The 26,733-nt window shown below is 43.1% G+C and overlaps 1 protein-coding gene across 1 annotated transcript in view; it reads left to right on the top strand.

The window, feature by feature from the left end:
- B4GALT5 (beta-1,4-galactosyltransferase 5) overlaps positions 1–26,206 on the top strand; it is a gene marked incomplete at its 5' end in the record, with an annotated part of 80,551 nt that extends 54,345 nt beyond the window's left edge. Inside the window, 8 exons of the mRNA XM_082671310.1 lie at positions 5,193–5,327; positions 15,192–15,305; positions 16,276–16,400; positions 17,390–17,506; positions 18,132–18,319; positions 19,053–19,175; positions 22,057–22,158; positions 23,107–26,206. Of these exons, the coding sequence (XP_082527436.1) occupies positions 5,193–5,327; positions 15,192–15,305; positions 16,276–16,400; positions 17,390–17,506; positions 18,132–18,319; positions 19,053–19,175; positions 22,057–22,158; positions 23,107–23,254 (1,052 nt within the window). The 3' untranslated portion in view covers positions 23,255–26,206. The remainder of the gene's footprint in view (positions 1–5,192; positions 5,328–15,191; positions 15,306–16,275; positions 16,401–17,389; positions 17,507–18,131; positions 18,320–19,052; positions 19,176–22,056; positions 22,159–23,106) is intronic.
- Between the last annotated feature and the right edge of the window lie 527 nt (positions 26,207–26,733).

The following is a 26,733-nucleotide window of genomic DNA, read 5'->3' as shown; positions in this document are numbered from 1 at the left end:
TTCGAGTGTTCACTGTGCATCTTCTGTGTTCCAGACACACTGTTCTAGCCACCAGGGGCATAGATCCTTGCCCTCATGGAGCTCACATTCTAGAGGGTGATAACAAGACAAATAAGAAAAGGTGTAATAGAAAAATAAAGCCGGGAGTGTCTGGGTGTTGGTGTTAAGACAGATTTTAGACAGTGCTCAGGAAAGGAATGGCTTTCTTTTTCTACTTCTTAATGCTGTTTTAGCTTACCAAGCCAGATGTAACAAACATTAAGGATACACATGTTTAGGTTAAAACAAATTGTGAACTCTCAAGTATATAGAATCTTCTAATTGTCATTTCCTCCTGGGTTCAGTTGTGTCAAATGATTCTGCTCCTAATCGGGAATGTCAGATTTCATTACCTAGTGAGGAATTTTTTATGAGTCAGAGTCATTTATTAATGTGTGTGTTCAAGTGAAAATCGTGTTACTTGATTCATAGGGATATGGAAGCTGACTGGAATTCTGATGGAGAGAGGAGATGGTTGCCTTCCTGTTAGGAGGCCTGGTGCTTTGCTCCCGGAAACTCTCCAGTTAAAGCCATGGCCCAAGGCTGCTTACATTGGCATCTGGACGGAAATTTCCAATTATGTAAACCTGAATGGGGCTTATTTTTCTCAGCTAAGTTATGATCATAAGAGATGCCTCAATCTAGAAACAGGGGCTGGATAATAATTACCATTTCTCGTGAAAGTGTAAAAAAGCTACTGGTAAGCCTGAATTGGTAGTAAATGTTATTTTAGCATTTATCACACTGCATTATACCTTCTTATTTAATTGTGTCTGTACCTTATTCTGTGTTGTTCTGCTCATCCTTGGCCCACAGTGGCCTAGAATTGTGTGTAAAAAAAATAAAAAGCACACAGGAAAGTAGGGGCTCAGTAGGTACTTGTTGACACAATTAAGGATTTAACAACCATGTGCCAATTAAAATTTTTTTTTTCTGTGATTCAGCTACAGTTGATCAGGAACACATTATTGGAAAGTGCCGTTTTTCAAAGGAACGTTCATCAAAGTGGTATGGAACACCTAACCTCACCTCTCTCTGTTTTTGACTTCACTAACCATGTGACCTTAGGTAAATGACTTCTGGAGGACTTTACATCTTTATCTTAAATAGGAAATCAAGATGATATCTACTTCACAAAGATGTGACTTTTAAATGAGATCATTTAGATTGAAAGCAGCGCACATATACACTTCCTAGTTTAGGCCAGAACCATGGGCTAAATTTAGTAACAAGACTTTTAATAGGGACACTTGTAAAGGTCCTACAGTTTGATCTCTATAACCAACTGCATGAGCACAGAACAGAGGAAGTGTAGCTTAGCAGCTAAAAAGATTGAGTACTTTGCCTCTAGCAAGCTTAATGTGAATCAGTAATATGGTGTGACTGCTATTTACTAACAACACTCAGCAATTATCGATCGATTATCTACCATGTAATGGAAGTTTTAAATTCTATTAATAAAAATACCCAAAACAGAATTGCCCAAAGTGAGTTCTGCAGAGAATCACTTGATGCTACTAGTTATATTATGTGGGGGAAAAGGGGCTGGTTTGGGAAATGGTGGATTAGATTATTCAGCCTCTCCCCTGTAGGATTTCTTTGGCCTTGAGTTATTGTGCATTTGCATCTCCAAGAGGAGGCTTTAGTTGACAGCGCTTTGGTAACAGATGGAATAGGGCTGCTGGTAGTTCTGCTTGTTTCTGGGCCCATCAGACTGCACCTGGACCACTGTCAGCCTGGGCACCACTCTTTGTCAAAGTGTAGACCACTGGGCGGGTATTCAGAGGACAGCAGCCAGGATGGGGAGGGAAGGTGTGGTGATGGCAAGGGCAGGGGGCTCACAGAGGAAGTGGGGCTATCTAGCATGGGGTTGCAGGAGGAGGTTAGGTGGGGTAGAGGTGAGGGTGGGGGGAGGTTGAAAATGCCTGTCTTCCAATATCTGAAGTGTGGGAAAGGGACTTTACTGTTCTGTCAAGGGGCAGGATGAGAACCAGTGGGTAAAAGTGGCTGGAAAACATTTTGGACCCAACCCAAAGTAGAATTTTCTTTGAAGATGGCTTTATTTTACTTATGATTCTGTGTTCTTGGAAGGCATAGTTTTTGGGTGGTGTATGAGGAGGTATTGAAAAGTGTTCTTTAAAATCCCATCCAACCCTGAGTCTGTGAATTTGTGATTATTTTCTTTTGTTTGGCAAAATTTATGTCTTCAGCCTTTTGTTTTTTCAGCCTTGTGCTAATTCCTGTGGATAATTAGAAAAAGCATTGATAATACATGGTTTGTGTAAATTTGTTAATTGAATGACAAGACTAACACACGAGACAGTTAGCAAACTAAGACAAAATGTAAACAAAAGGCAAAATTTTGACAATCTTTAACAGTACCACAGACATTCTAGAAGGGGAAGACTGGAGAATTATATAAACTGGGGTTTGAAGGATTAATGAGATTTGGATGGCAGAAAGGAGAGCAGAAGCATTGCAGATCAACAGAAGCCCAGGCATGCAGGCAAGAGACGTAGCGGGCTTTTGAGGAGCAGTGTGGCTAAATCTGTAATTAGGAAAGATCCACCGGGCTTCCCTGGTGGCGCAGAGTCTGCCTGCCGATGCAGGGGACGCGGGTTCGTGCCCCGGTCCGGGAAGATCCCACCTGCCGCGGAGTGGCTAGGCCTGTGAGCCATGGCCGCTGAGCCTGTGCGTCCGGAGCCTGTGCTCCGCAACGGGAGAGGCCACAACAGTGAGAGGCCCACGTACCGCAAAAAAAAAAAAAAAAAAAAATCTCCTTAAGAGCAATCATTTAAGTCATGTAGGTGTGTGAAATCTTTGAGGGACAGGTTGTGGCTAGAATATGGATGAGCAAGTTCTTAAGTTCAGTGGTTAGAGCGTAGGTCCACCTGGTTCAAATCCATCCCTCAGTGACCTTGGTGAAGCAAGGTGGAGAAACTGAAGCCTAGAAGTTGACTCTAAGTTGGATGGTATTACTTGCCTCTTAGGTTATGAGGATTAAACAAGATAAAGAATTAGGTAATTAAGTGCTCAATAAATGTTACTCACTATTATTTATTAGGTAGCTGAAGTCTCCCTAGAGCCTTGGTTCTGGAAGTGTGGTCCTCTGACCAGCCACACTGGTATCACCTGTGAGCTTGTTACAAGTGCAAATTCATGGGCCCCACTCAGACTTACTGAATCAGGGTCTCTGGGGGTGGGAGGCGTAGAAGCAGGCTTCAGAAAGCTCTCCAGGCAATAGGCAGGGAAAGGTTTGAGAACTGCCCTAGAGGAATCCTACAGAACTAAGAAAGGGAGGGAATTTTTAAAAGAGGGGCTAACAACATTGCCCTTTACAGTGTAGAAGATAAAAAGCTCAGAGAAGATGAAATTCGGGAGAAAAGAGGTAGTGTATTTTTTGCAGTGCCTGACAGCTTTACACACAATGTTCAATAAATATTTGTTTCTATGTTATTGAAGACAACTGGTTTAAGTAGTATGTTGGGGATAGAAGGAAGATTTAATATAATATGTATAATATACATAAGTCTAAGTGATTAAAAAATATAGTACAGAACCATATTAGAAATATGATATTGGAAGAAGTTTAAATCTTAGGCTTAACTACCTACCTACCTACTATGACCGGGCACAGTGCTCTCTGCTGTAAATAGAAAATGAGATGCTACTGTTGTTTTCAGAGGCTTCACAGCATGGTACTTTCTTTAAGGATTTGAAGCTAATTTTTTTTCCTGTAACTTTTTCTTGCTACAGAGAGTAAACACTGTATCTGATCTATTCTCAGCCAGTGCCAGGAGTTAAGCATGCAGTTGTCTTCCAGTCACAGCCGGGCCTAATCTGAAACTGCTCCCTCATTTCTGAACATTGATTTCTTTTGTTAATTATTTTACGGCTCTGGATTTATCTTAGAGATGATTAGAAATCTTTTGAAAGAGTTTATGTCCCCGTTTAATGTGGGCCACCTGATGTTTTCCACATTGAGAATTGTGCCATTTGATTTGTCCCTGTCCCCACCCCCATCACAAGTACAAGCACCACACACAATAGCTTGAAATAAAGTAAATAGACTTCTAAGCTTCATCCATTTAGTCGTTATTTACTGCCCATTATGTGCAGGACACTGTGATAATAATGATGAGACAGTGTCCACAAAATATGTCTTGCTGAAGAACCAGGACCGCCCGAGGCTGGGTGTATTGAGTCTGGAGGAGTGGCCCAGCCTCTCTGCTGCATACCTGCCTGGGGCCTGGTTAGAGGTCAGTCAAGTGTTCAGATGATCCCTAGCACACGCCAGAGTTTAGACTTGTAAATGTGCCACCCCTGAGATTGCTTTCCAAAGATGACGATGATTGGGCGGTTAATGTGGTTAAGAATATGGGTTTTTTTGTTTCGCTTTGTTTTTATTGAGATATAACTTGCATATAACATTATTTTAGTGTCAGGTGCGCAACATAATGATTGGATATTTGTATGTATCATGAAGGGAATATGTTTTAACTGACACCTGGACCAAGCCCCCTGCTCCTTTCCCATTGCTTTGAACTTTGGGGCTGAGGTGGGTGGGTAGTGAGGACTGCTAACATTCTTTCGTTATTTTCTTCTTCTCTCCAAATAAAGCAAAGAAAAAGAGCTGGAACCTTCATCACCACTTTCGAAAGATAGCCAGGACCAGACCTACATCTAAGTGTTTCCAGAAGGCAGGGCAATTGGTGGTTTCCTTTCTCTGAGAATAGCGATTGAGTATTGAGAATGTGAACTTAAAGAGAGCGGAGATCTTTTTCAGAATGTTTTAACTGATCCATAAAGGTCTTTCTGATCATAACGGTGCTAGAATACAGCTTGGGTATTTGAAGACCAGGTAGAATATAATTTTTTTTTCATTTATGGTTTTTCTAAAACTGCTGAATATGGACAGAAATACCCCTAAGTTCTACTAGCTACCCAAGGAATATTGGTGTCCTGAAAACATAGAACCCAGTATGGAAAATAGAAGTTACAGCATTTGTAGGGTTTTAGAACTGAAAGAGGTTTCAAAAAGAAAAGGGGATAAAAAAGAAAGAAACCCAAAGTTATGTGGGGTTTTCTGTGTGTTTTACATTACTGATTGCTTTTGAATTAACCTCTTTTCCCTCCCCGTCTGTTTCCTGCAGTGAACACCTACCTCTTCATGATGCAGGCTCAAGGCATTCTCATCCGGGACAACATGAGAACGATCGGCGCTCAGGTTTACGAGCAGGTGGTTCGGAGCGCTTATGCCAAGAGGAACAGCAGCGTGAATGACTCAGGTATATTTTTAGTAAAGAGGTGGTCTGCTCAGAGGGCCTCCTCCCAGGAGTTCAGCTAAGCGGTAATGATGGACCCAGGAGTGAACATTTCTGCCTCAGTCTTTGGAGCTTTTACCTGTAACTTTTATTATCTTATAAGCACTAAGTATATAAAGAGGGGAAAAGAACATCGAGGTTAGATGGCTTTGCCCGACATTATATTGTAAGAACTTGTTCCCGAATCGTAGTTTTCACTTTAACTACTTTTACAAAAGACTGTACATAGCAAGTTCTTCACCTTTGAGAGGAGGCTGTCTTTTTTATGTCTCTCTTTTTAACTCTTCCAAAAGTTGAACAGAGGAAGTATTTCCAGATGGTTAAATGAGTCTGTTGTGAAGCCTCTCCAGTCTCCAGCCAGGGATGGTTTTTATTTAGAAAACAGATTCTGAGATTTCATTTTGCTTCGCATTCATGATTTGCCACTTCTTTCTTTAACTGAGGACTAATGTGCTTCCCCTGTGGCTTCTTAGTGATTTCACTCAAGCCTAGTATTATAAAATATGTATATTTTTAAAAATATTCTTTCCTCCAAATCAATCCTTTTTTCTTCTCGAGTAAGTTCTAAGATTGTCCAGAGCTCACCGTAGAATGTGAAATTGCTTTGCAACCGTTGCAAGTGAGAATTATTCTGGGGTGTTGGGATATCAAGAGAAAGCATTGCCTCTGAAAGGGAAGTTAAATCCTGAGAGGAACTGACCACGCCCTAATTTATCAGTCTGTCCTGCTGGCCAGTTTAGCAGCAACCAAGCACTACAGTTAGCAAACCCATAAGCTTTGGTACTTACTTCCTTTCTTCTTGTTCGCAAAGAGCGAACGATCAACTTTTCAGAGCTTTTCAGCCAAATTGTGGCCTCACGGGACAAACTGCCTGAGCTCTGTACCGTACCTGGAAGAGGAGTCCCTGCAGCTCCTGAAGTCAAGGGAGGAGGCCAAGCAGATTTTTGTTTCCTAATTCATCCTGTGTGGTGTTCAGTTTTAACAGATGATCCCACACACAGTGTCTCACTTGACTCGGATATGGCTCCATCGGGTAGGCAGGATTTTGTTACTTCCGTTTTTCACATGTACAGGTAATCTTGGGGGTGTTGGAGTGGCTTGGTCATGTGACTTTCCCTAAACCCCGCCCGAACCTGCTTCTAGTTGGGTGATAAAACTCAGGAATACTTTGACCGCCATTCAGAGCTCTTTCCCCTGTATCACTCCAGATAAAGGAGCATGTGTGCTGTCATGACCTTTACCCAGTCCATGTGTTCATGCCTCTCCAAGGTTAGAGGTTGCTGGGGCTTCTCTCTGGGCCATTGGCGAGGTAGCCTGTTTTCTCTCAAAGTTAGAGGGTGCGCAGCAGGTCTCCATCCCTGCACCACTGCTGGTCTTGCAACACAGGTCATGCTAATTCCCTGAGGGGTTATTGTCCCTGAAAGTTGAGCAGAGAGTGAGTTGCACCCTTGGAAGTCCTATCCAGGGACCCATTGTTACTTGAATTTGCATGTGTTTATCCTCAAATTATCATACACTAAAATAATTCTTCCCAGCATCCCTCTGGTTGGACTAGTTGATCATCCATTTTGTGTTTAATGTGTCTCTCTTCCTCATAAATCGGAAGTCTTTGCTGTCGGGGCCTGCTTATGATGGGGTAGATGATTTTTTTTTTTTTTTAACTTGGAATCTTTATTCTTTATGATTTTGTAATAGCTTATCCTTAGTTTGGTTAAGCAAACTCTAATTTGGCTATGAGAACTCTTTCAAATTTGCTAAAGGAACTATGATGATAAAATTATACAACAAGTTGGGAAAAATACCCGTGAAATAACACAACTTTTTATAAAATTGTCAGGTTTCAATTCCAGTAACCCATAAGACAGGGCCTAAAGCCAATTCATAGTCACATCATTCCAGAATGAGGGGCTATTGCCAGAAACTTTTTATGGGGTGGGAAAAGGAATAAAAGATGGTCAGTGCTGATAAATACAGGTTTAATGATACAGTGCTCTCCACAGACAGCTACAGAGACTATAAACTATTATCCAGAAACTTACAACCATACAACACAGATCACTTAGCCAGATCTAAAATAAACTGGCTTCTTGTAAATACTACAGCCCTTCTTCCATCCAAAAATGACCCTAATCTCACATGAAAACAGTTACTGTAGGGGAACCAGAAACCCAGCTTTGTGGCCCAAAGTAAAAACCAAAGGAAAAATAGCGATTCAGTGGCTAGCTGGTGAAAATGGGAGATCTGATGCCCTTCACTGCGCTGCTTTGCTCTTCTTACTCTTTTTGTCCCCCTTCTCCAGCCCACCCATGTTAGCTCTCAGTAGGCTTGAACAAGCCATCTGAAACTGAATCATTTCTTCGGAGCTCACCACAGTGCTGATCTTCCTTTTCCCATCAGTAGCTCTTAACGGACACTTGTCATCTGAGGACTCAAAGCCCTCCACAGAACCCTTCCTTGGAACGGCTTTATTAGTTCTATCATCATCTGCTCGCTCTCCAGCGGCACCATCCTGGCGCTGCTGGCTCCGCTCCGTCAGCATAAACGCCCTGGGGTAGATGATTTGCTTGCATTATCTCATAGGCTCCTCACAAGAACTCAGTAAGATAATGACTGTGTCCCCCTTTCAGGGATGAAGGGGTCGGAGTTATAGGATTCTCTGCAGCAGTGGGGTTGGGACTTGCTGACCTCTGAACCCCAGCAGCGCTCCTCATTGCCTGTGTTGCCTTTGTACTACCCCTGGTACCTGGTACACTGCCTAGCACATAGGAGGCATAGAGTAAATGATGTTTGAGTGTGTGAGTGGATAGATTTAACAAGAAAACACATTTTAAGTGTTGTAACCTAGTTCTGAGATTACCATCTTGATTGGCTTTTATTTTATTGGCACATCCTTGGTGAGTAAGTGTTGAAGAGGAAACATCATTTCATTGGAAGTTATCCAGTAAAAACCAACTATTTTTATTCATTTCAAAGTAATTTTCTGCCTAGCACAGTCAGAAAGAGCATTTGGGGCCTAAAGCTGCTGAGATAGCCAGATGACCACCACCGCTGACCCCGGCCACTCCCGCCAGGAGCACCGTGGGTTTGGTAAGAGTAGCCTGGACTGAGGTAGTTCATGAACTGTGTTGCCCCGCTCTGGAAAAAAAGTGCTGTGGCACACACCCATGTTCAAAGGCCTTCAGGAGGCCAAGGGTAGCTAAAAAGCTAGTGTGTCGTTTAAGTAATGCTAGCTTTCTTTATCCTTGAAAGCTAAAATGGCTACTGCCTAAAAAGAAAGTACTTTGAGGGACCAGGACTGTGACCTGGAATTAAGCCTGAAATAATGACCTGGAGAAGCTTCTTGTCACTGAAAGCCTTTGGTATGTGAAATTGTGAGTCCTGTAAAATTTACCCAGAGCACCGGGGGGAGACGCTCAAGAGAATATTGGCATCAGAAGAGAATCCCTGGGTTAATCCAGTCCAGCCACTTAGTTGTATATTTGAGGTGAGTGGTTGGGTGGCCTGGCGTTTCTCATTCCTAAGTACGAATTTCCAGGTGTCATTCTATGCAGTCACTTTTACCCAGAGGGAGATTTCTTCCCTCTGTATTCACGTGCATATGCACACAAACCTTCCCGTGCTGATGGCCTCAGTCCCCTTCTGGTCACATACTCAGGAAAGTATCCTGTTGCCCACATCCTTCAAAACAGGTCTGTTGTGGTAGACAAATAAAATGAACTGAGTCACTGCCAGTACGTTTCATACTTTATTCCGTGAGGTCGATGTTCTTTCTTAACCTCTTTCTCTCTGGTTTTTGCCTGCTCAGCCCATAGTTGTCTCGTCGTCTCCTCTCCCAGCAGGTGGTCAGCCTTAAGCGAGCTAACTCTCGAAGAATGCAAATTCTTTATATTTTACAAATGCTTGTCCTGATGGCATCTTTCTAATATATATATATTTCCACTTTTTTTCAGTCAAGAGAGGCAAGGGTTTGGCCTTTTCTCAAATGGGAGGAGAAAGTAGTGATTCTTCCTGGCATCTGTTACTCAGCACTTTTCAGTCCCCGCTCAGCTGGATTTGGTAATTTGAGGGAGAAAGCAGAATTTTCCCACCACCGTGGACTGGGGTAGCCGTGTCAACCTGGAAGCACACTGGACTCCCCTGGGCAGCTTTACAAGATGCTGATGCCTGCCCCCACCCCCGACCCCCAGAGGGTCTTATTTAATTAGTCTGGGGTATATCCTGGGCATAAGGATTTTTAAAAAGCTTCCTAGATGATTCTAGTATGCAGCCAAGGCTGCTGAACCGCTGATGTAAAGCAAAGTTGACCGAGCAGGCCATTTGGATCTGCAGGTAGGAAGGATGTCTGTTGTGGTCCCATGTTATAAATGTAAAAGCAGCTGCCTTCTTTGCCGTCTACCTCCCTTGCTGGAAGAACATGTCCTGATTCGAAATGGATTAGATTTAAATTAAAGAGTAAAACCGTGACCATAGAAATTCAGCAGGCTGGCTTTTTCTCTCAGCAGTTCCCTCATTCAGTAGGGTTGTGCTTTAGAAGACTAAGAAATGGGTGTTTGGGGCTTCCCTGGTGGTGCAGTGGTTGGGAGTCCGCCTGCCGATGCAGGGGACGTGGGTTCGTGCCCCGGTCTGGGAGGATCCCACATGCCGCGGAGCGGCTGGGCCCGTGAGCCATGGCCGCTGGGCCTGCACGTCCGGAGCCTGTGCTCCGCGACGGGAGAGGCCACAGCAGTGAGAGGCCCGCGTACCGAAAAAAAAAAAAAAAGAAATGGGTGTTTGGAACCCCTGAAGAGAGTATGCAGTATAGTCTCCCATTTCTAGGCGGCTGAGGAGAGCTAGGGCTCCACAATAACTAGGCACAGTTTTACCAGGTTGTGAGCAATTAATTTCCTCTGCCTTTTCCAGTTTAAAAGGCTTCTGCTACTAGTGGAAAGGTAGATTTTGTTTAAATTTTTATGTAAAGAATTTAAAATTAGAAATGAGGAAATTTGTGTTTGTTGGGGGTGGGTGTTCTCCACGGTGTAGGGCAAGGTTATGGAGGACTTTCACTTAGGAGTTGTGTGTTTCAGGTTTTCTTTTTTAAAAATGACATTATTAATTTAGTAACCAGAAGAAAAGAATAAGTGGTGTTTTGTTTCATGCTAGCTGCTAACGAAACAGGAGGGAAGGGGGCAGGGCACAACCTTTAAAAGAATGACATAGCCCTTGGGATATGACATAAACTGGTTAGAACCAACTAGGTCCAAGATGGCGGAAGATTCGACTTCCAGTAGACCTTGAGCCTCATAATATACTCTCCGTAATACATTAGCTAAATGACACACCCACAGGCGCATGACAGTTCCGAGGCTGACCGTAAAAGGTCAAAAATTAGGCGGTGGCCCAATTCCTGGAAATTCTGCGCCTTCCCCCCAAAAGTTGGAATTATCCTCCCACTAGTTAGCCTATGAAGTTACCCGGCTCAGAAAGACTAACAACAACCCCGTATTTCGAGGCCTCGCACCTTCTGAGATGGTCCACACTCTGTCTGTGGTGTGTGTTTCTTCCAAGGCCATTCTCGCCTTTTGCAATGGACTGCATTCTTCTGCCTATGGAATGTGTATCTCTAAACAAATCCACTTCTTACCTATCACTTTGTCTGTCACCGAATTTGAATTTCTGTGCTGAGACATAACCTGAGCTTCAGTAAGTCCTGAGACCAGGTGTGTGATCTCTGTTAAAAGACAGTAGGTTCATGGGACTTCCTGGTGGTCCAGTGGTTAAGACTCCACGCTTCCAATGCAGGGGGTGCGGGTTCGATCCCTGGTCAGGGAACTAAGATCCCACATGCTATGGGAGTGGCCAAAAAAAAAAGACAAAAGACAGTGGGTTCAAGTCCCAATCTGGGTTGCACAGTTTCACTACCAGGCCTATTATACATATATCAGTGTTGGAAGGAAGTAGAAAGGAATTTATCTGTGTCCCCAAACAGACCCCCAAAGTAGGATCATTAAGGTTAGACGGTGTCTTATCTCCTCTCCCACATGTTTTTTTAACTTCTTGTTCCCTACTTAGGTTGTAGCTCTAAGGCTTGGTTCTGTCTTTGCCCAGAATTATTATTCTGTTTTTGTTGATTTGCTTATGAAAATGCCTGTTGTAATACTTCTGGGAATTTCTTTGCCTAATTACTGTGATGCCGTTTCTTTTTTTTTCCCTTAAAAAGTATTTATGTATGTATTTATTTCACACACACACACACACACACACACACTGTATTTTATTTTTACAAGAGATAAATAAACTGACACCAAGCATTGTAAATGGATGACCACAACAGAAGCAAAAATGATTGCAATTACCAAACACGAAACACACTCACACTATGTCATAATATTGACATTCAGTCCAGGAATCCTCCACAGTAACAGTGCCTTTACTTTGCAGTGAAAATTGATTTGTATATTTGACATGGGACTGAGTGAACTGATGAGGATGACTGTAATTTTTGTGATGACGTTTCTAACCAGCTTCTCCCTCCACACATGCACACATCACAGACATACACGTTTTCTAGAACACATGAAAACTGCTAATTTTTTTTCTTAAAAAGAATCATTTTATGTACAAAAAAATATGTGTGTATATATATGTATACAATTAAGCAAAATGAGAATCACCCAGAGTAATGATTAGCATTGGAGGTTCTTGATGTAGCTTTTTGAAATGTTAATACCTTCAGAAAGGGCTGGACTTAGGATGGATTTGCATGTGTGAACTGAGGACTTTGGGCTAATTTCTGTGTAAATGTAATTTTACCTTTAGTGTTCATGCTGACTTGGTTTATGTCTTTATATAAATGCAAGCTTATTGTTTTTCAGGAAAGCTGCAACTAAAAAGGACAGAAAGCATTCTGTCCTTTCCTGCCCTGTTAAGAGACTTAAATATTATTGTATTTACGAGATGATATGAAACCTATTATATATATATGAATCCTTGTATTCAGCCATATTTATAATAAATACTCATAATATAAAAAAAAAAGAGACTTCAAATTCTCTTCAAGTTGCCTCTCATTGAGTTTCGTCCTCCGAGTACTTGTAGAATAGGCAGCCATGTGTCTGTATAAAAGGACTCACTGTATTAGCCATTTGATTCTTGGAAGCCTTTTCATAGTGCTTTTTAAAAACTATCCATGTTGAAGATTCTAGAATTCCAGGGTGCAAAGTGAATGTGAATAGGAAGTTTTAATTTTCATAGAATCAGCATGAATCCAAAAGGACTGGAGAAAGAGATTTTCATACTCTGAAAAAATAGGGCAGTGTAATGGAAAGAGTTCAGTCGGGTCTCTGTTATGCACTAGCCAGGTCTCCTTGTACAAGTTGTGTATACGGTGCCTCACTTTCTTTATCTGTCAAAAGATAAAGAGGTTGGAGGACCCCCTTCATACCTCCCCCTAGGAAAAAGGCCTCTGCTTTACTCTTTAACACATCACTAAAATGACAGTAGATTTTGTGTGTGTGTGTGTGTGTGTGTGTGTGTGTGTGTGTGTGTTTAATGGCGTAAACCCCTGTAAATGAGAACAAGAAAGGAGACCACAGCAAAAAATTTTGCAACTTGGAAAGCAGATGGACCAGTGATAAAGGACTTAATGGACCCAAGAAAACTGACTGCTAATGTGGCAGCAAGGAAAGCCAGCAACCACTGCAGTTTATACCCCAGAATCCCTCAGAAGCTCAGGAATCAGCAACATCAAGTACTTTTGGAGATAAGAATAAAGGTGGCAACTAAGATAAAGGTTGGTTGAAAGCTGTTTAGAAAGCAGTCAGATACCCAGATTCCTTCCCCCGTCCTGGCAAAGTACGAGAGACTTGATAACCTCCAGAGATGGCAAAATAGAGGGTCCTTCAACCGGGGGGACCTGGCTTGGTTTAGGGTACCCTAGCCTTTTCCTCTTCCTCAGTTTTAGGGTGCTTGCAGCAAAGAGCATGTGATTCTGGCAGGAGATTAGAATAGACTTCTCTGGGGAACCTGACTGGACCAAGAGGAAAGACCCAAAGATATTGACACCGGAGGTTTCCAAACCAAACTTTTGGCCAGAACACCCTCCGATGAAGAACCTCAGTCCAGACCCTTCCAGTTAGCTTTCGTTCCCCACTCCTAAATATTAGCAGATGGCCAGGGATCACTGTGCTAGAGACCAAAACAGATAAGAAGCAGCAAATTGAAAGAAACAGAATATACTGGGAGGAAGAAACTTAACTATCACATATGTTCTCAAGGGTCAGAGGAAAAGGATTGCAAACATGGAACAAGACATTGAAAAAAAAATGAACATTCAGAAAATTAAAGGGACACTTTGAAATAAAAACTCTAACAGCAGAAAATGATAATTAGAAGAAGGACTGGGTAAACTTGAGGAACTCTCTCAAGGTAGAGCAGAAGAACAGCAAGATGGAAAGTCGTTAGAAAAGATGAGAACATTGTAGGGCCAGGAAGCCCAGCATCTGAGTCCTATCTTCTGTTCTCCAGAAAGGTAGCACAATACAGAGGGGAGGAAATCATCATCACAGTAATACCTCCTCCTCACCCCAAAATTTTAGAACAGAAAATGAATTTCCAAACTTTAAAAGCCCACCAAAAGGTCAACACGGTGGGCTAGGCACACCAGTGTGAAATTTCCTGAAGAGAAAGTTCTTCACACTTCCAGAAAGAAATTACTTCACCTTTTACAAAGATAAAGAATGGGAATGGCTTCGGACTTAACAGGCACAGGGGAATCTAGAAGGCAGTGGGAAAGCACCTTTACAATTATTTCCAGCCTTGAATTCTATAAAACCAACCAACCGTGTATCAAGGAGGAAGAATGAAAATAATCAGCTATACAGGGTTTCAAAATCACTGCCCTTTCCCCCTTCTTAGGAAGCCACTGGAAGAATGTGCTCTACCAAGTGAGAACAAGGGAGAAGCTGAACTTAGGAAAACTGAGGTTCGATACTATAGGAAGATGAAGGGACTCCCCAGGACACTGAGGAAGGGAGATCCCAGAGTAGCATGTGCACATCAGGCTCACAGGAAAGCCTGTCCAAACTGGAGTGGATCGGGAGGTGCTGGACCTTCTTAAGGAAGAGGAAATTGAGGGAAGACCTGATGCCTGTGTCTTCAGGGGAAATGAAGTGGCAAAGGGCATGACGTCAAGTTGTCATCATTTCACATAAAACTAAGCAAACAGGAAAACAAGACAGTCGCTCCAGGAAAAAATAATTATGCAGGAAAGGAAAAGTAATCGTAACTTTCCACATTTCTCAGCTACAGCGATCGTCATAATATAAATACTGAAGTTTGTCCTAACCACGATTATCATATTTGACTGGAGGGAGACTGGAGGATGGAAAGCGTATGTGTGTGGCGGGGGCAGGGGAGGGAGGGAGCGCAGTCTTCAGCTCCCGCAGTGAGAAGTCAACAGATGGACCTAAAACCGAAGCATCGAGGTTGGGTGTGCAGGCTGACGGAGATAAATGCTGAGGTAGTAGGTGAGGAAGTGAGAGCGGCTCCTTTAGAGAAAGACATGCGAGGGGGCCCTGTGTTTTTTTTTTTTAATTATGTTGTAAGGTTATTTGACTGTGAACTGCCTGCATATAAAGCTATAACAACAGTAAGAATAGAAACACTGGTAAACTAGTATCATCTGGTTAACATTTTTATTGACAGGTTCAGATTTTAGCTGAAGAGCTAGGCCAGCGGCCTGCCTCCCCAAAAGATGATATCTAAGAAAAATACTCCTTTGGTAGGCATCGAAGAGTTGTAGGAGTGATGACGTGTACCAGTCTGAGTTGCCTTTTTTTCTTACCTCTCTAGATTATCCTCTTGACTTGAACCACAGCGAAACCTTCCTACAAACCACAACTTTTCTTCCTGAAGACTTCACCTACTTTGCAAACCATACCTGCCCCGAAAGGCTCCCTTCCATGAGTGAGTAGAGCTCTTGCTTATCTTCCTCTGCTTTTGAAACTGATGCCTTCTCATTTGAGTAAACTAAAAGGGAGAGTGTTCTTGAGCTGTCGATGTCTACTTACACAGAGATTGTAAACGCCTCCCGGATGTTGGGAACGGGGATTCTGAAAGTTACTTGTGCCCTGGCTCCTCTTCAGCTCTTCTGTAGGGTGGCCTGTGTTCCTGGTGCCATTTTCTACCACATTTTTCACTCTCTGCTTTACACATGCCCCCCTCCTTTGTAACTCGGGGTCTGTTAAGATGTCCTAGAGAAAGTGTAGGCAACCAGCTTTGTCTTTTAGTATAAATCTCACACTGATTATATGACTTGCTCGCTACGAGGGAAGTTATTTTCTTAACAAAGTGCTAGTTTAGGAAATTCTTGGATCTTTTCTTTCTCTTCCTTTTTCTTCTTCCTCTCCCCTTCCTCTTCCCCTTTCCTTTCCTTTCCTTCTTAGAATCTCATGTATAATCTGAAACAATGACAATGTACTGTTACACCTTTTCTGTACTTTGGGGCTTCTTGGACAGTCCTCTTCTGGACTTGAGTCCGAGACGATGAGAGTTCTGAGTTTGGACGTGACCAGTCGGGGTCACTGATCAATGAATTGGGATAGTGTGTCTATACATGCCTCGGGAGCACACAGCGACGGTGCCAAGCTCAGCTACTTTCCTCCTTCCATTTTCAGAAGTTCAGCTGCTGTACACCCTTGGCAGAAGCAGAACTCAAAGGCTCAATTTCTTGATTTGCTGCTTTACACAGTAATAGTAATAGTGATTTGCTGAAATGCAATGAGTTGGAAAGCAGAGGAAGGGACCCCCATCCCTGTTAAAAACACCACCCACTGAAAAAGCACTGAACTGCTCCAGAGATTACAACCCTGAACATAGGAATAAGAATACCATTTTCTGGCCTCTTAATTATTATTTTTTTCCCTCCTCTGTTCAGAGGGCCCCATAGCCATAAACATGAGTGAAATTGGAATGGATGCCATCCATGAACTCTTCTCTAAAGACCCAACCATCAAGCTCGGAGGTCACTGGAAGCCATCGGATTGCATTCCTCGATGGAAGGTAGGGGGTGAGGTCAGACCCCAAGTGCTGGAAGCCTACCTGCCATCATCTGAATCACCATGGGTTTCACTCTGACCTTTTGTAATTTGCACCCTACTTACTACTTAATGCAAAATATTTGCATTTGATGGGAACATACTGGAGGAATGGATTTCCCTGAGGACTCTTCTGTAGCCACAGAAATTCACATTGTTTTGATGACTGAGCCAGGACCCTTTTTCTTCCTTACAGGAATATTGGCTAAGCAGGGGGTAGGGGGTGGTAGGTCTCTTGTGACACATTTGCAGAAGCCATCTTCACAAATTCAGTGCTTCATGCCCTATTTGGCATTGTTGCCGTGAGTCTAGTGGAATAAAAAGTGGAGTTATCTAGCCTGACACTGAGAATTGTTTAGTTTTTTTCTGCGTGACTCTAATCAGGAGACATCGGTAGTGTGGATCAAGCTTATGGCACTGGCTTAAGTCCATTCTTTCAACAAGTATTTAGTAAAGTGCCTGTTCTGTGCCAGCCCTATGAGATGCTGTGGTGCAGCAGTGATCAAAGCACGTCTGGAACAGATCAGTGTTTCCAGCCCATCACTGGGTTGTAAAATCAATTTAATGAGCAGCATTTAAAAAAATTTATGTATATATATAAAAGTGCATTGCATGTTTTAAGGGGAAGTACTGTTCTGTGAAGCGTGTTTTAGTTGTATGTCTCTATATTTGTGTACTGGGTCACAGTGAATATGAATGTATGTCTTTCTCTGGGTTGTGGTCTCGAATTCATTTGCAGGCCCACTGTGTACATGGTATGGCACATGTAAGAACGAGGTCCACTTACTTCCAAGGGTCGACTTGCCACCATAGGTCTTCATTTAGAGAAGCTGAGGATAAGACAGCTCCCAGAACTCCCCAAGAGCTGGTCCCCGATTCTGCAGAAGTGCCCTGCTGCAAAGCAACAGATGAGGGGACCAACAGGGCGGCCTCTTTTGCTGTGACCCATTGCAGGTGGCAATCCTTATCCCCTTCCGGAACCGCCATGAGCACCTCCCGGTCCTGCTCCGACACCTGATTCCCATGCTCCAACGCCAGCGCCTACAGTTTGCATTTTATGTGGTGGAGCAAGTAAGTGGTCCTTCTCTCTTCTTTCTCTTCTGAGACAGCAGTTTAGAGAGCTTCAAGCTAATGCATCCTTGGTGTAAAGATCCAGTAAAACTGAAAGCTCACAGTCGACTGAGTCGCCCTGCGGCAGGAAGGGGAGCAGAGAGCAGTCCTGCTTCTGGTTTGAGATGTTGCTCAATATCAGCAGATTTGAGTGCAGCCTGGAACTTGTTTACCCTGAACAAAGGCCTCTTGTGGGCTGCTTTTGCTAGAGCTGCTTTAAGTGTTGTCTTTAGGCCCCAGACCCAGGAAATTCCCCTTAAGATAAGGAGCCACAGGTCGAAATGGCAGTGTTGTTATTCCTTCCGTATATGGGGCTGGGTACCCTTCTAAATGCTGTTACATGGCTGACCGTCTGCCTTTACAACAGCCTTGGGAGAGAGGAGCTTGGGTTTATCTTTATCACCCCTTTTTATTTCCGAGGAAGTCAAGGCCAGAGGTCAAGTGATTGTGAGTCAGTGATGAGCTGGGCAGGACCCACCTCCCTTCTGGCCCAGGATCTCTCAATAAGCTCTCCCTTAGGCAGGGCTGAGGCAGCAAAGATTGTGCTTCAAGAGTCCTTTTAAAAATAAAGGTCTGCTTCTTTTAGGTTGGCACCCAGCCCTTTAATCGAGCCATGCTTTTTAATGTGGGTTTTCAAGAAGCAATGAAGGACTTGGACTGGGACTGTCTTATCTTTCATGATGTGGATCATATACCAGAAAGCGATCGTAACTATTATGGATGTGGACAGATGCCAAGGCACTTTGCAACTAAACTGGATAAGTATATGTATCTGTGAGTATCATTTCCCCTTAATTAAAGAGGTTAAATCTAAAAGGATGGTGAGAGATGCAAAGATGCCAAAATCCAATTAGCTCCAACCTGAATGGCAATCAACTGATGAATGGATAAACAAAATGTAGTATATGCATCCATACAATGGAATGCTATTTGGCAATAAGAAGGAATGAAGTACTGATATATGTGACAACATGACGAACCTAGAAAACATTATGCTCAGTGAAAGAAGCTAACTACTAAAGACTGCATGTTATATGATTCCATTTATATGAAATGTCCAGAATAGGCAAATCTGTAGAGACAGAAAGGAGAATAGTGGTTGCATAGGGTTGAGGGGAATAGGGGGAAATGAGTGACTGTTGATGGTGGGTACAAGGCTTCTTTCAGGAGGGTGATGAAATTAATTAAAATTGTTGGTGGCCATGGTTGCACAGCTCCATGAATATACTAAAAACCATTGAATTATACACTTTTAATGGGTGAATTATATGGTATGTCAATTCTGCGTCAATAAACCTGTTATTAAAATAATCAATTAGGAAAAAGTTCAATTAGCTACTCAGATTGATGCGTCTCGTCCTGAGGAAACAGTTTCAGGTGGTTCAGGGCAGTAGCACAGAGAGTATTGTTTTACTTAAGACTTAGTTCTCCAGTGAGATGGCCTGTTCTAGGAGAAAAAAATCACCCTTTAATGCACAGATGATTGATACCATACATCTCCTTTTAGGCTTCCTTATACTGAGTTCTTTGGTGGAGTGAGCGGCTTAACAGTGGAACAGTTTCGGAAAATCAATGGCTTTCCTAATGCTTTCTGGGGTTGGGGTGGAGAAGATGACGACCTGTGGAACAGGTACTACCTTCTTCTGATGTCTTCTAGAAATGTTACCTTAGACTCTCCAGACTATCACTGTCTAATAGGAATATGATGTACTAAGCCATGTATGTAAATTTCAGTGTTCTAGTAGCTACATTTAAAAAGGTTAAAAAAGGAAAAGGTGAAATTAATTTATTATATTAATAAAAATATTTTTTAAATTATATTTATCATAGTATATCCAAAATAATACCATTTCAACATGTAATCAATATAAACTATTAATGAGATATTCTACATTCATTTTTTTCTGACTAAATCATAGAAATCTGGTGTGTACTTTACACTCACAGCACATTTTACTGAAACCTCCGCAAACCAGAGGTCAGATGTTTGTTATGTGTACACAGATTTGTCCATGCCATCAGATAAGGCTTGTATTATGTAAGTTTGTATGAACAATCCTGTGTGTGATCAGTGTAAAGTAGTATTTTTACAGAGTAAGTAACTAGTAACCTAATAAGGAACAAATAACCAAAAGAATTTCTACCTTGTATCCACTTTCTATCTCAGCTTTGAAAAAAGAAAGGGTGTGTTGGTTGTTAATACAAAATAATATTTTCGGGTAAAAATTCAGATGATACAGATGTGTCTAAGCCAGGGAGTATAAGTCTTAATCCCCATTGTTACCCTGTTTCCTTCCCAGGAAGTAGCCATTTGAACAAGCTGTTTCTTTCTATAGACTTCTTTCTATTCATACATAAACAACCCAGACACATCCCTTCTCCCCTTCCAACCATGTTAGAGAGCCACTTCATTATTTTTAACAATTGCATGGTATTTCTTTATGTAGATAGAAAACAATTTATTTTAATCCTCTCTTGTTGATGAACATTGTTTAATTTTGAACATGTTTTGTTCACATGTGCAAATATATCTTTAGATTAAATTCTTAGTTGCAGAACTGCAGAGTCAAGAAGTAAATGCACTTTTTAAAAAAAATTTTTTTTTATTAATTAATTTATTTTTGGCTGTGTTGGGTCTTTGTTGCTGTGCGTGGGCTTTCTCTAGTTGCAGTGAGCAGGAACTACTCTTTGACGCAGTGCGAGGACTTCTCACTGCGGTGGCTTCTCTTGTTGTGGAGCACGGGCTCTAGGCACATGGGCTTCAGTAGTTGTGGCATGCGGGCTCAGTACTTGTGGCTTGCAGGCTATAGAGCGCAGGCTCAGTAGCTGTGGCACACGGGCTTAGTTGCTCCGCGGCATGGGGGGTCTTCCCGGACCAGGGCTTGAACCCGTGTCCACTGCATTGGCAGGCAGATTCTTAACCACTGCGCCACCAGGGAAGTCCCAAGAAGTAAATGCACTTTTAAATTTTGATAGTTATTGTCACATTTTCCTCCAGAAAAGATTGCAAAAATATTCTGACCAACAGCACATTAGCGTACAAATTTTCTTACACCACCAGCAACATTGGATGTAAACAACCTTTTCAATGTGTGCCGTGTTTCAGCTCTGTAGTAGCTCCATGTGGCTTGTGGCTGCTGTTAGGCAAAGCAGCTCCAGACAGTTCTTTCTCAGTCTGTTAGGTAGAAGTGGCATCTCATCCTTTTAACTTGGGTTTCTTAGGAACCTAGTGAGGATGAACAGCTTTTCCAGACATTTAACTAAGTTTGACTGGTTTTTGAATCCAGTTGAGCTCCCCCAGGATATCTGCCATAACTCTCGTCTTGCTCTTTCCTCAGCTCAGCAAGGAGCCCCTCAGTGCAGGAACCTACAGCTGGTTTTCCCCAGCGCCCCGCACAATTCCAGACACACAGTAGGCATTTCATATATATTTATCAAGTGAGAGTGAGAACACATCTTCACACAGTCGGCCCTCCGTACCCATGGGTTCTGAAGTTGAGGATTCAACCAACTACGGAATGAAAATATTAAAAAAAAAAATTACAGGAAGTTTCAAAACGCAAACCTTGGATTTGCCACATGCTGGCACCTATTCTCATAGCATTGTATTAGGTGTGATAAGTTAGCTAGGTTTGGTTTAAGGTATCCTGGAGGATGTGAGTGGATTATATGCAAATACTATGCCATGTTACATAAGGGACTCGAGCATCCACGGATTTTAATATCTGTGGGCCCAGTGCTGGAACCAGTCCCCCACCCAGAGACTGAGGGCTGACTATATATCAAAATGAGAGTATAATTTGGAGTCGAGGAGGATGTTGAAGTATGAAAATGATCATAAATATCGCATAGATATCCAAAGTCTACCCCATGTATTCCGTATTTCTTGGAGTCCTATCAAGTTTCCAGTAAACCCAGCCTGGGAAATCTTATATTTATCATGTTAAGAATAAATATCCTGAACACCTCCTCTAAATTCTTCTTCCCTCATGGTGACTTTTCATAAATTGTGAAGTTTTATATCTATATCGGAGGACATCATATAAATTAGCTCATCCCCCTGGTGATGGGGGAGGTGGGCGGAGACATAAGGTCTCTCTAGGGGGGACACACGGTGACTCTGACTTTGCTGACTTGCTCTGTGGTAGGTCATGGAAGACAGGTGTGCCCACCGGGGAGAACATGTTTCTGATAGGACCCAAACAAGCCGGCCCAGAGGGAGTGTGGTTGTACCTGACACGGAGACCCTGTGTCACACCTCAAGAATTTTGAATTTCTTTTTGAATTTCAAATTTCTTTTTGAATTTCAAATTTCTTTCCTTCTTCAAAACGTTTTTGTATTGTAGACTTCTTTTCTAAAGCTGTGAACTTATCCAGAGGGGAAGCAACATGAATATTTAGATGCAGAAGTTCTGTTGTTCAGCTTGGGGTCCTTCAGCCTCGGGATGGGTTTGGTCACCTATGGGACTTGATCGTTTTACCCAAAAGCCCACCCTCTTTGTCTTGGACAGAGTGCAGAATGCAGGCTATTCTGTGAGTCGGCCAGAAGGTGACGCGGGGAAGTACAAGTCCATTCCTCATCACCACCGCGGAGAAGTCCAGTTTCTTGGAAGGTTGGTGCAGTTTATTTATTCCTTGTACAAATATCCTGTGTACTTTGCATTTCCAGGTGTCCCCGAGCACTGCAGCCCCTGTCTTGCTCCCCACCCCTCTCCAGGGTCTTGTTCGGACAGCTGTTTTAGAGTTCCTATATATATTTTAATTTAAGTGTGAGGCAGGCGTTTGGGGGCAAAATCATACCATTGGTGAAAATTTTTGACAGTAAGATCTTTTAAGGAAATCACTCATTCTGTGTCTTAAGCTTTGTCGTCTCCTCTGTAGCCTTCAGGGAGTTGGGGAAGAATCCACTCCGGTAAAGGTTTCTGTGTAACTCACAGTCACATGACAGAAAGTTTGGCACCCTCTCTGCAAGCTCTGGTTCTGGAAGGGTGTCCCTCAGCTTCTGTTTGCGTGGTTGCAGCTGCTTTATTACCCTCTGTACGTTCAATAAAGAAATTCCTGATCGGACTGAGCGGGGCATGTGGGTGGAGTACGTCTCTGCGTCCTCAGGAGTGGCTCTTTGTGTCTTTTGTTAGTAGTGGGGAGCACTATTCTCTAGACAGTCGATCTGGCTGCGTGAACTCTGTTTTCATGGGAGTAAGCAGGCACTGAATACAGACTGAACTTTCTCATCCCATGTGTTTAGCAGCTTACCTCCCACTTCCCCACTCTGTGGTTTTGGGAAAACCAGTTAATATTGAGAGCCTTGGTTTCCTCATCTGCCAAGGGGCAGGCACATTAAATGAAATAATGCTGTAAGTAAAACACCTCGCATGAAATAGGACGTGTTTCTAATTCTAATGATGACGTGTAGCCTGGAGGAGCTGAACGGCCAGTCACCGCCATGTGGGGCAGGAACATCGTTTGGGTTGTGCCGCCTCCTGTGGTCTGCCCTGCCCCGTCCGTGTCGTGAGGAGCTTGGACCCTCGCTCAGAGCCACCCCTCTGTTCTCTGCTTAACAGGTACGCGTTGCTGAGGAAGTCCAAAGAGCGGCAAGGGCTGGACGGCCTCAACAACTTGCACTACTTTGCAAACGTCACGTGTGACGCCTTGTATAAAAACATTACTGTCAATTTGACACCCGAGCTGGCTCAGGTGACCGAGTACTGAGACGAGGGGAGAATATATGTTTGCTTCACCCCCCGCCCCCAAGAAAGCAGCCTGACGCCATGTCTCGGGGCTCCGCAGAGGAAGAAAACAGAAATCCAGTGTGGATCCATGAGGGATCACAGGGTTCAAGGAAAAAATGTGAACAGAGCACACGCACATAACGCCTTCACCGTTTGGACCCACTGGACTTGAGGGAGTCAGCCGGGAACTGACTTGCTCTTTTCACAAGACAGACGTCTGTCCTGCTGCGCTTCTCCCTCATCTTCTGCCCTGACGTCCCATCTCCTCCACAATCTGCAGAACCGGAACTGTGATCCGCCACCGTCCCGCCACGAATGGCCTTGGGAGCTTCTTGCCCTTCAGAGCAGAGGCAGACCCACCACAGGGCAGCTGTGTTTTAGGAAGAGCAAAGGCAACTCCACACAGCCATTCCTCTACATCTCTGGTGTTCTCTTTGGTTTCATTAAAAAAAAAAAAAATTACCTGCTTTGGGTGGGGATGAGGGGGGAGTGGGGGGGGGATTGGGGAAGATAAATAGACATATAACAATCACTTCTTGAAGAAGTATAATTGTAAATAAGCCATGTAAAATGCCTTTTTTAAATTTAATTTTCTAGCTGGCTCCAATTCAAACCGAGGGTTTATAAATTAGATCCCGTATTTGTTTGGCAGATGCAGGAACTCAGCTCAAGTGGAATAACATCGTCTCCCAAATTGCTGTCACTCTGGAAGGGAGTGGTTATAGGGCATGTCACAGGAGAGCAAAACAGTCCAATCTTTATCACCGGTAGCTAACTTCTTGTGCCCCCACCCCGTCCCCTTTTCCAAAAGTCTTGCTCCCGACTTTGGCTCTGGAGTCTCTGCCCTGCTGGGCACGTCCACTCTCATCCCAGTCTTGTGCTGAACACGAAGCTGCTGTGTTAGAACACTGCTCTCCCGCTTGAAGCAAACCCGTCAGGTGGGCCCACTGTGCGCACACCCCTGGATCTCTGGACTTCCTGTCTTGTCCTTCCATCATCGTAAAGAGAGAGTGTGGGTGTTGTTTTTCCCTACTTCCGTCTCTCTCTCTCTCTTTCTCTCTCTCTCTCCTTCTTTCGCTTGCTCTTATGGAACTTGGCCACAGTTTCTGAAGTCTGTGCCTAAATTACCAACCAGCTTCAGCGATTCCTTTGAATATTTCCCATTTTGGTTTCTGGAAAGCTTTGTCGTTAACACTATTAACTAGGACATAGAATGATGAGCAACTGAATTATGAAGAATTCAGCCAGGGAGCAGGTGACACTCGTGTGCTATGGGTCAGCTGGGATCCAGGTTAGACCAAATCCAAGCTTTGGGATTAGACTAACAAAGCTGCCGGACGGCGGCCGCAGGAGCCCAAGTGCTCCATTCACACCCCCATGTGCTTTCTGAAGTCAGATTCTCAATCACATTTGAAGTTGTGCCTTTGTGTTTTCGCCTGAGCCGAATCCCTCACCTCATAGTCCCCTTTGGCTTCTGCAGAATTCTGAAAAATGCCAGGTTTTTCCCCTCCTTTTCCATAAAACATATTTATATATCATTATTAGGAGTACTTTCTGAAGAGTACTTCATGTTTTTTTTTAATTGCCTTGTTTGCCTTCAACTTCCTTAATTTTCATGGTTTACATGGGTGTGTGTAGAGGCTGTATTTGTTTATATACACATGGGTTGGGGGTTTATTCCATTGCATGTGTTGGTTCCATGGACGTATGATCCCCACACGCTGTGGGAGTGATTGGCCAGGCCTTGTTTTTTTTGTTGTGTTTTTGTTCCTTCAAAGAGGAGAATGCTATTTAGAAAATAAACTGCATTGCAAAGCTCTTACCAGCTCATATGAGAGAGCAGACTCCTGCCCTTGAACACGCTGGTAAGTTGTATCATAATGTTTTAAAAGAGTTTTTTTTTGTTTTTTTTTTGAGCATTTCTTGCTTTAAAAGACCTTCACGAGGAACATGACACACAGACGTTCTTTTGGCTTTCCTTTGATGTATGGTGCAAATAGCAATAAAGATTTCTTTCCCCCCTTCCTTTGAGCACCCCCAGGCCTCTGGGCTAGCCTGGCCTCTTCTCTCTGAGGGCTGTGAGCTGCTTTCAGTGTGACAAAATTATGATGTCATTTGGAAGAATTTGCCAGGACAGACTGATTCTTGGTCAAGAATGGCTCGTGTACACTCGGCAGCATTGTAAACTGACATTGTTTGAAGCCTTTCATTAACACATTTACCATCAAGAACAAAATGTTGGCAAAAGGCTAACACCTGATTTGAAAAAGAAAATGCTGATTTGAGGACAAAAGGAAAAGTCTCTTTCCACTGCTCAAAGTAGGGTCATTTAAATCATCTTGCAGTCATGTGTGAGTTTGTTTTATTCATGTGAAATCTCTTGCTGTGCACTGTAAGTCATTTATCCACCAAGCTGAGTATCGTGTGGGGAAAGGTAAAAGTTAAAAACACAGCCAGGCCTGTGTGCTGTTAATAGTGTGAAATTCTCACGTTAAGAAAAAAAGAACAATAAGAACCAAATGTGACCTTGCATATATTTTGACAGCTGAAATTCTTTAAGGCTACCAACGAATGACCCCTTGAATCAGTCTTGTCTTTTGATTGCTGCGTATAGGAAGAAGTTTTCCTTTCACGCTGTTTTGTTTTGGGGGGGGTTATCAGCAAAACTATTCATTCTGACATTACAGGGCCTCTTGTGAGAGCCTCTCTACCACAGACGTTAAGAGCTAAGCAGCAGCACACGTACTGATTGTATCCACTCACCAATGACCATTACATTGAACGTAGCTCGCTTACTTCCATCACTACGAGTTTTTTGAGCTTGCTCTTATGTTTTAAGAGGTGCCAGGGGTACATTTTTGCACTGAAATCTAAAGATGTTTTAAAAAACACTTTTCACAGAAAATAGTCCTTTGTCATTACATTATTTACTCATGTGTTTGTACATTTTTGTATGTTAATTTATGAATGATTTTTTCAGTAAAAAATACATATTCAAGAACCAAACCTTGGTGGTTGTCTGTCTTTGTCTGGGACAGTTTGACTTCTTAGAGCCTTGGCTTCCACTTTGCCGGGCTAAGCTCCAGGTAGTCCTGAGAGAAGTACTGCCAGCCCGAGCCCTGCAGTCAGACCACTTGAGTGAAAAACGCTGCCCATGTAGCCAAAGCATCGAACCCCACTGTGCTACCAGGCATCCGCCCACACTTGGGTTTTCGTTCAAGAACTGGCCCAGGCGATGCCCATCAAGTCGAATAAGACACCTGGGCAAAGGGTGGGGTGAGGGTCGATGGAGTTTGCTTCCAGGAGGTCCTCTGGGGCCAGTCCACAGTTTGCCGTCTGCCTGATACTGCGTGGAGTATAATCGTAGCTTCTTTTTGTTGAATGTTTACCACTCACTAATATTTATTGCGTGGAAAGTTCTGTGCCCAGGTGCTAGGGATATAATGATTAGCAAAATAA

The sequence above is a fragment of the Grampus griseus genome (assembly GCF_964374135.1).
Source record: "Grampus griseus genome assembly, chromosome: 14".
Taxonomy (NCBI): Eukaryota; Metazoa; Chordata; class Mammalia; order Artiodactyla; family Delphinidae; genus Grampus; species Grampus griseus.
This window is presented reverse-complemented; position numbering and strand designations above follow the sequence as displayed.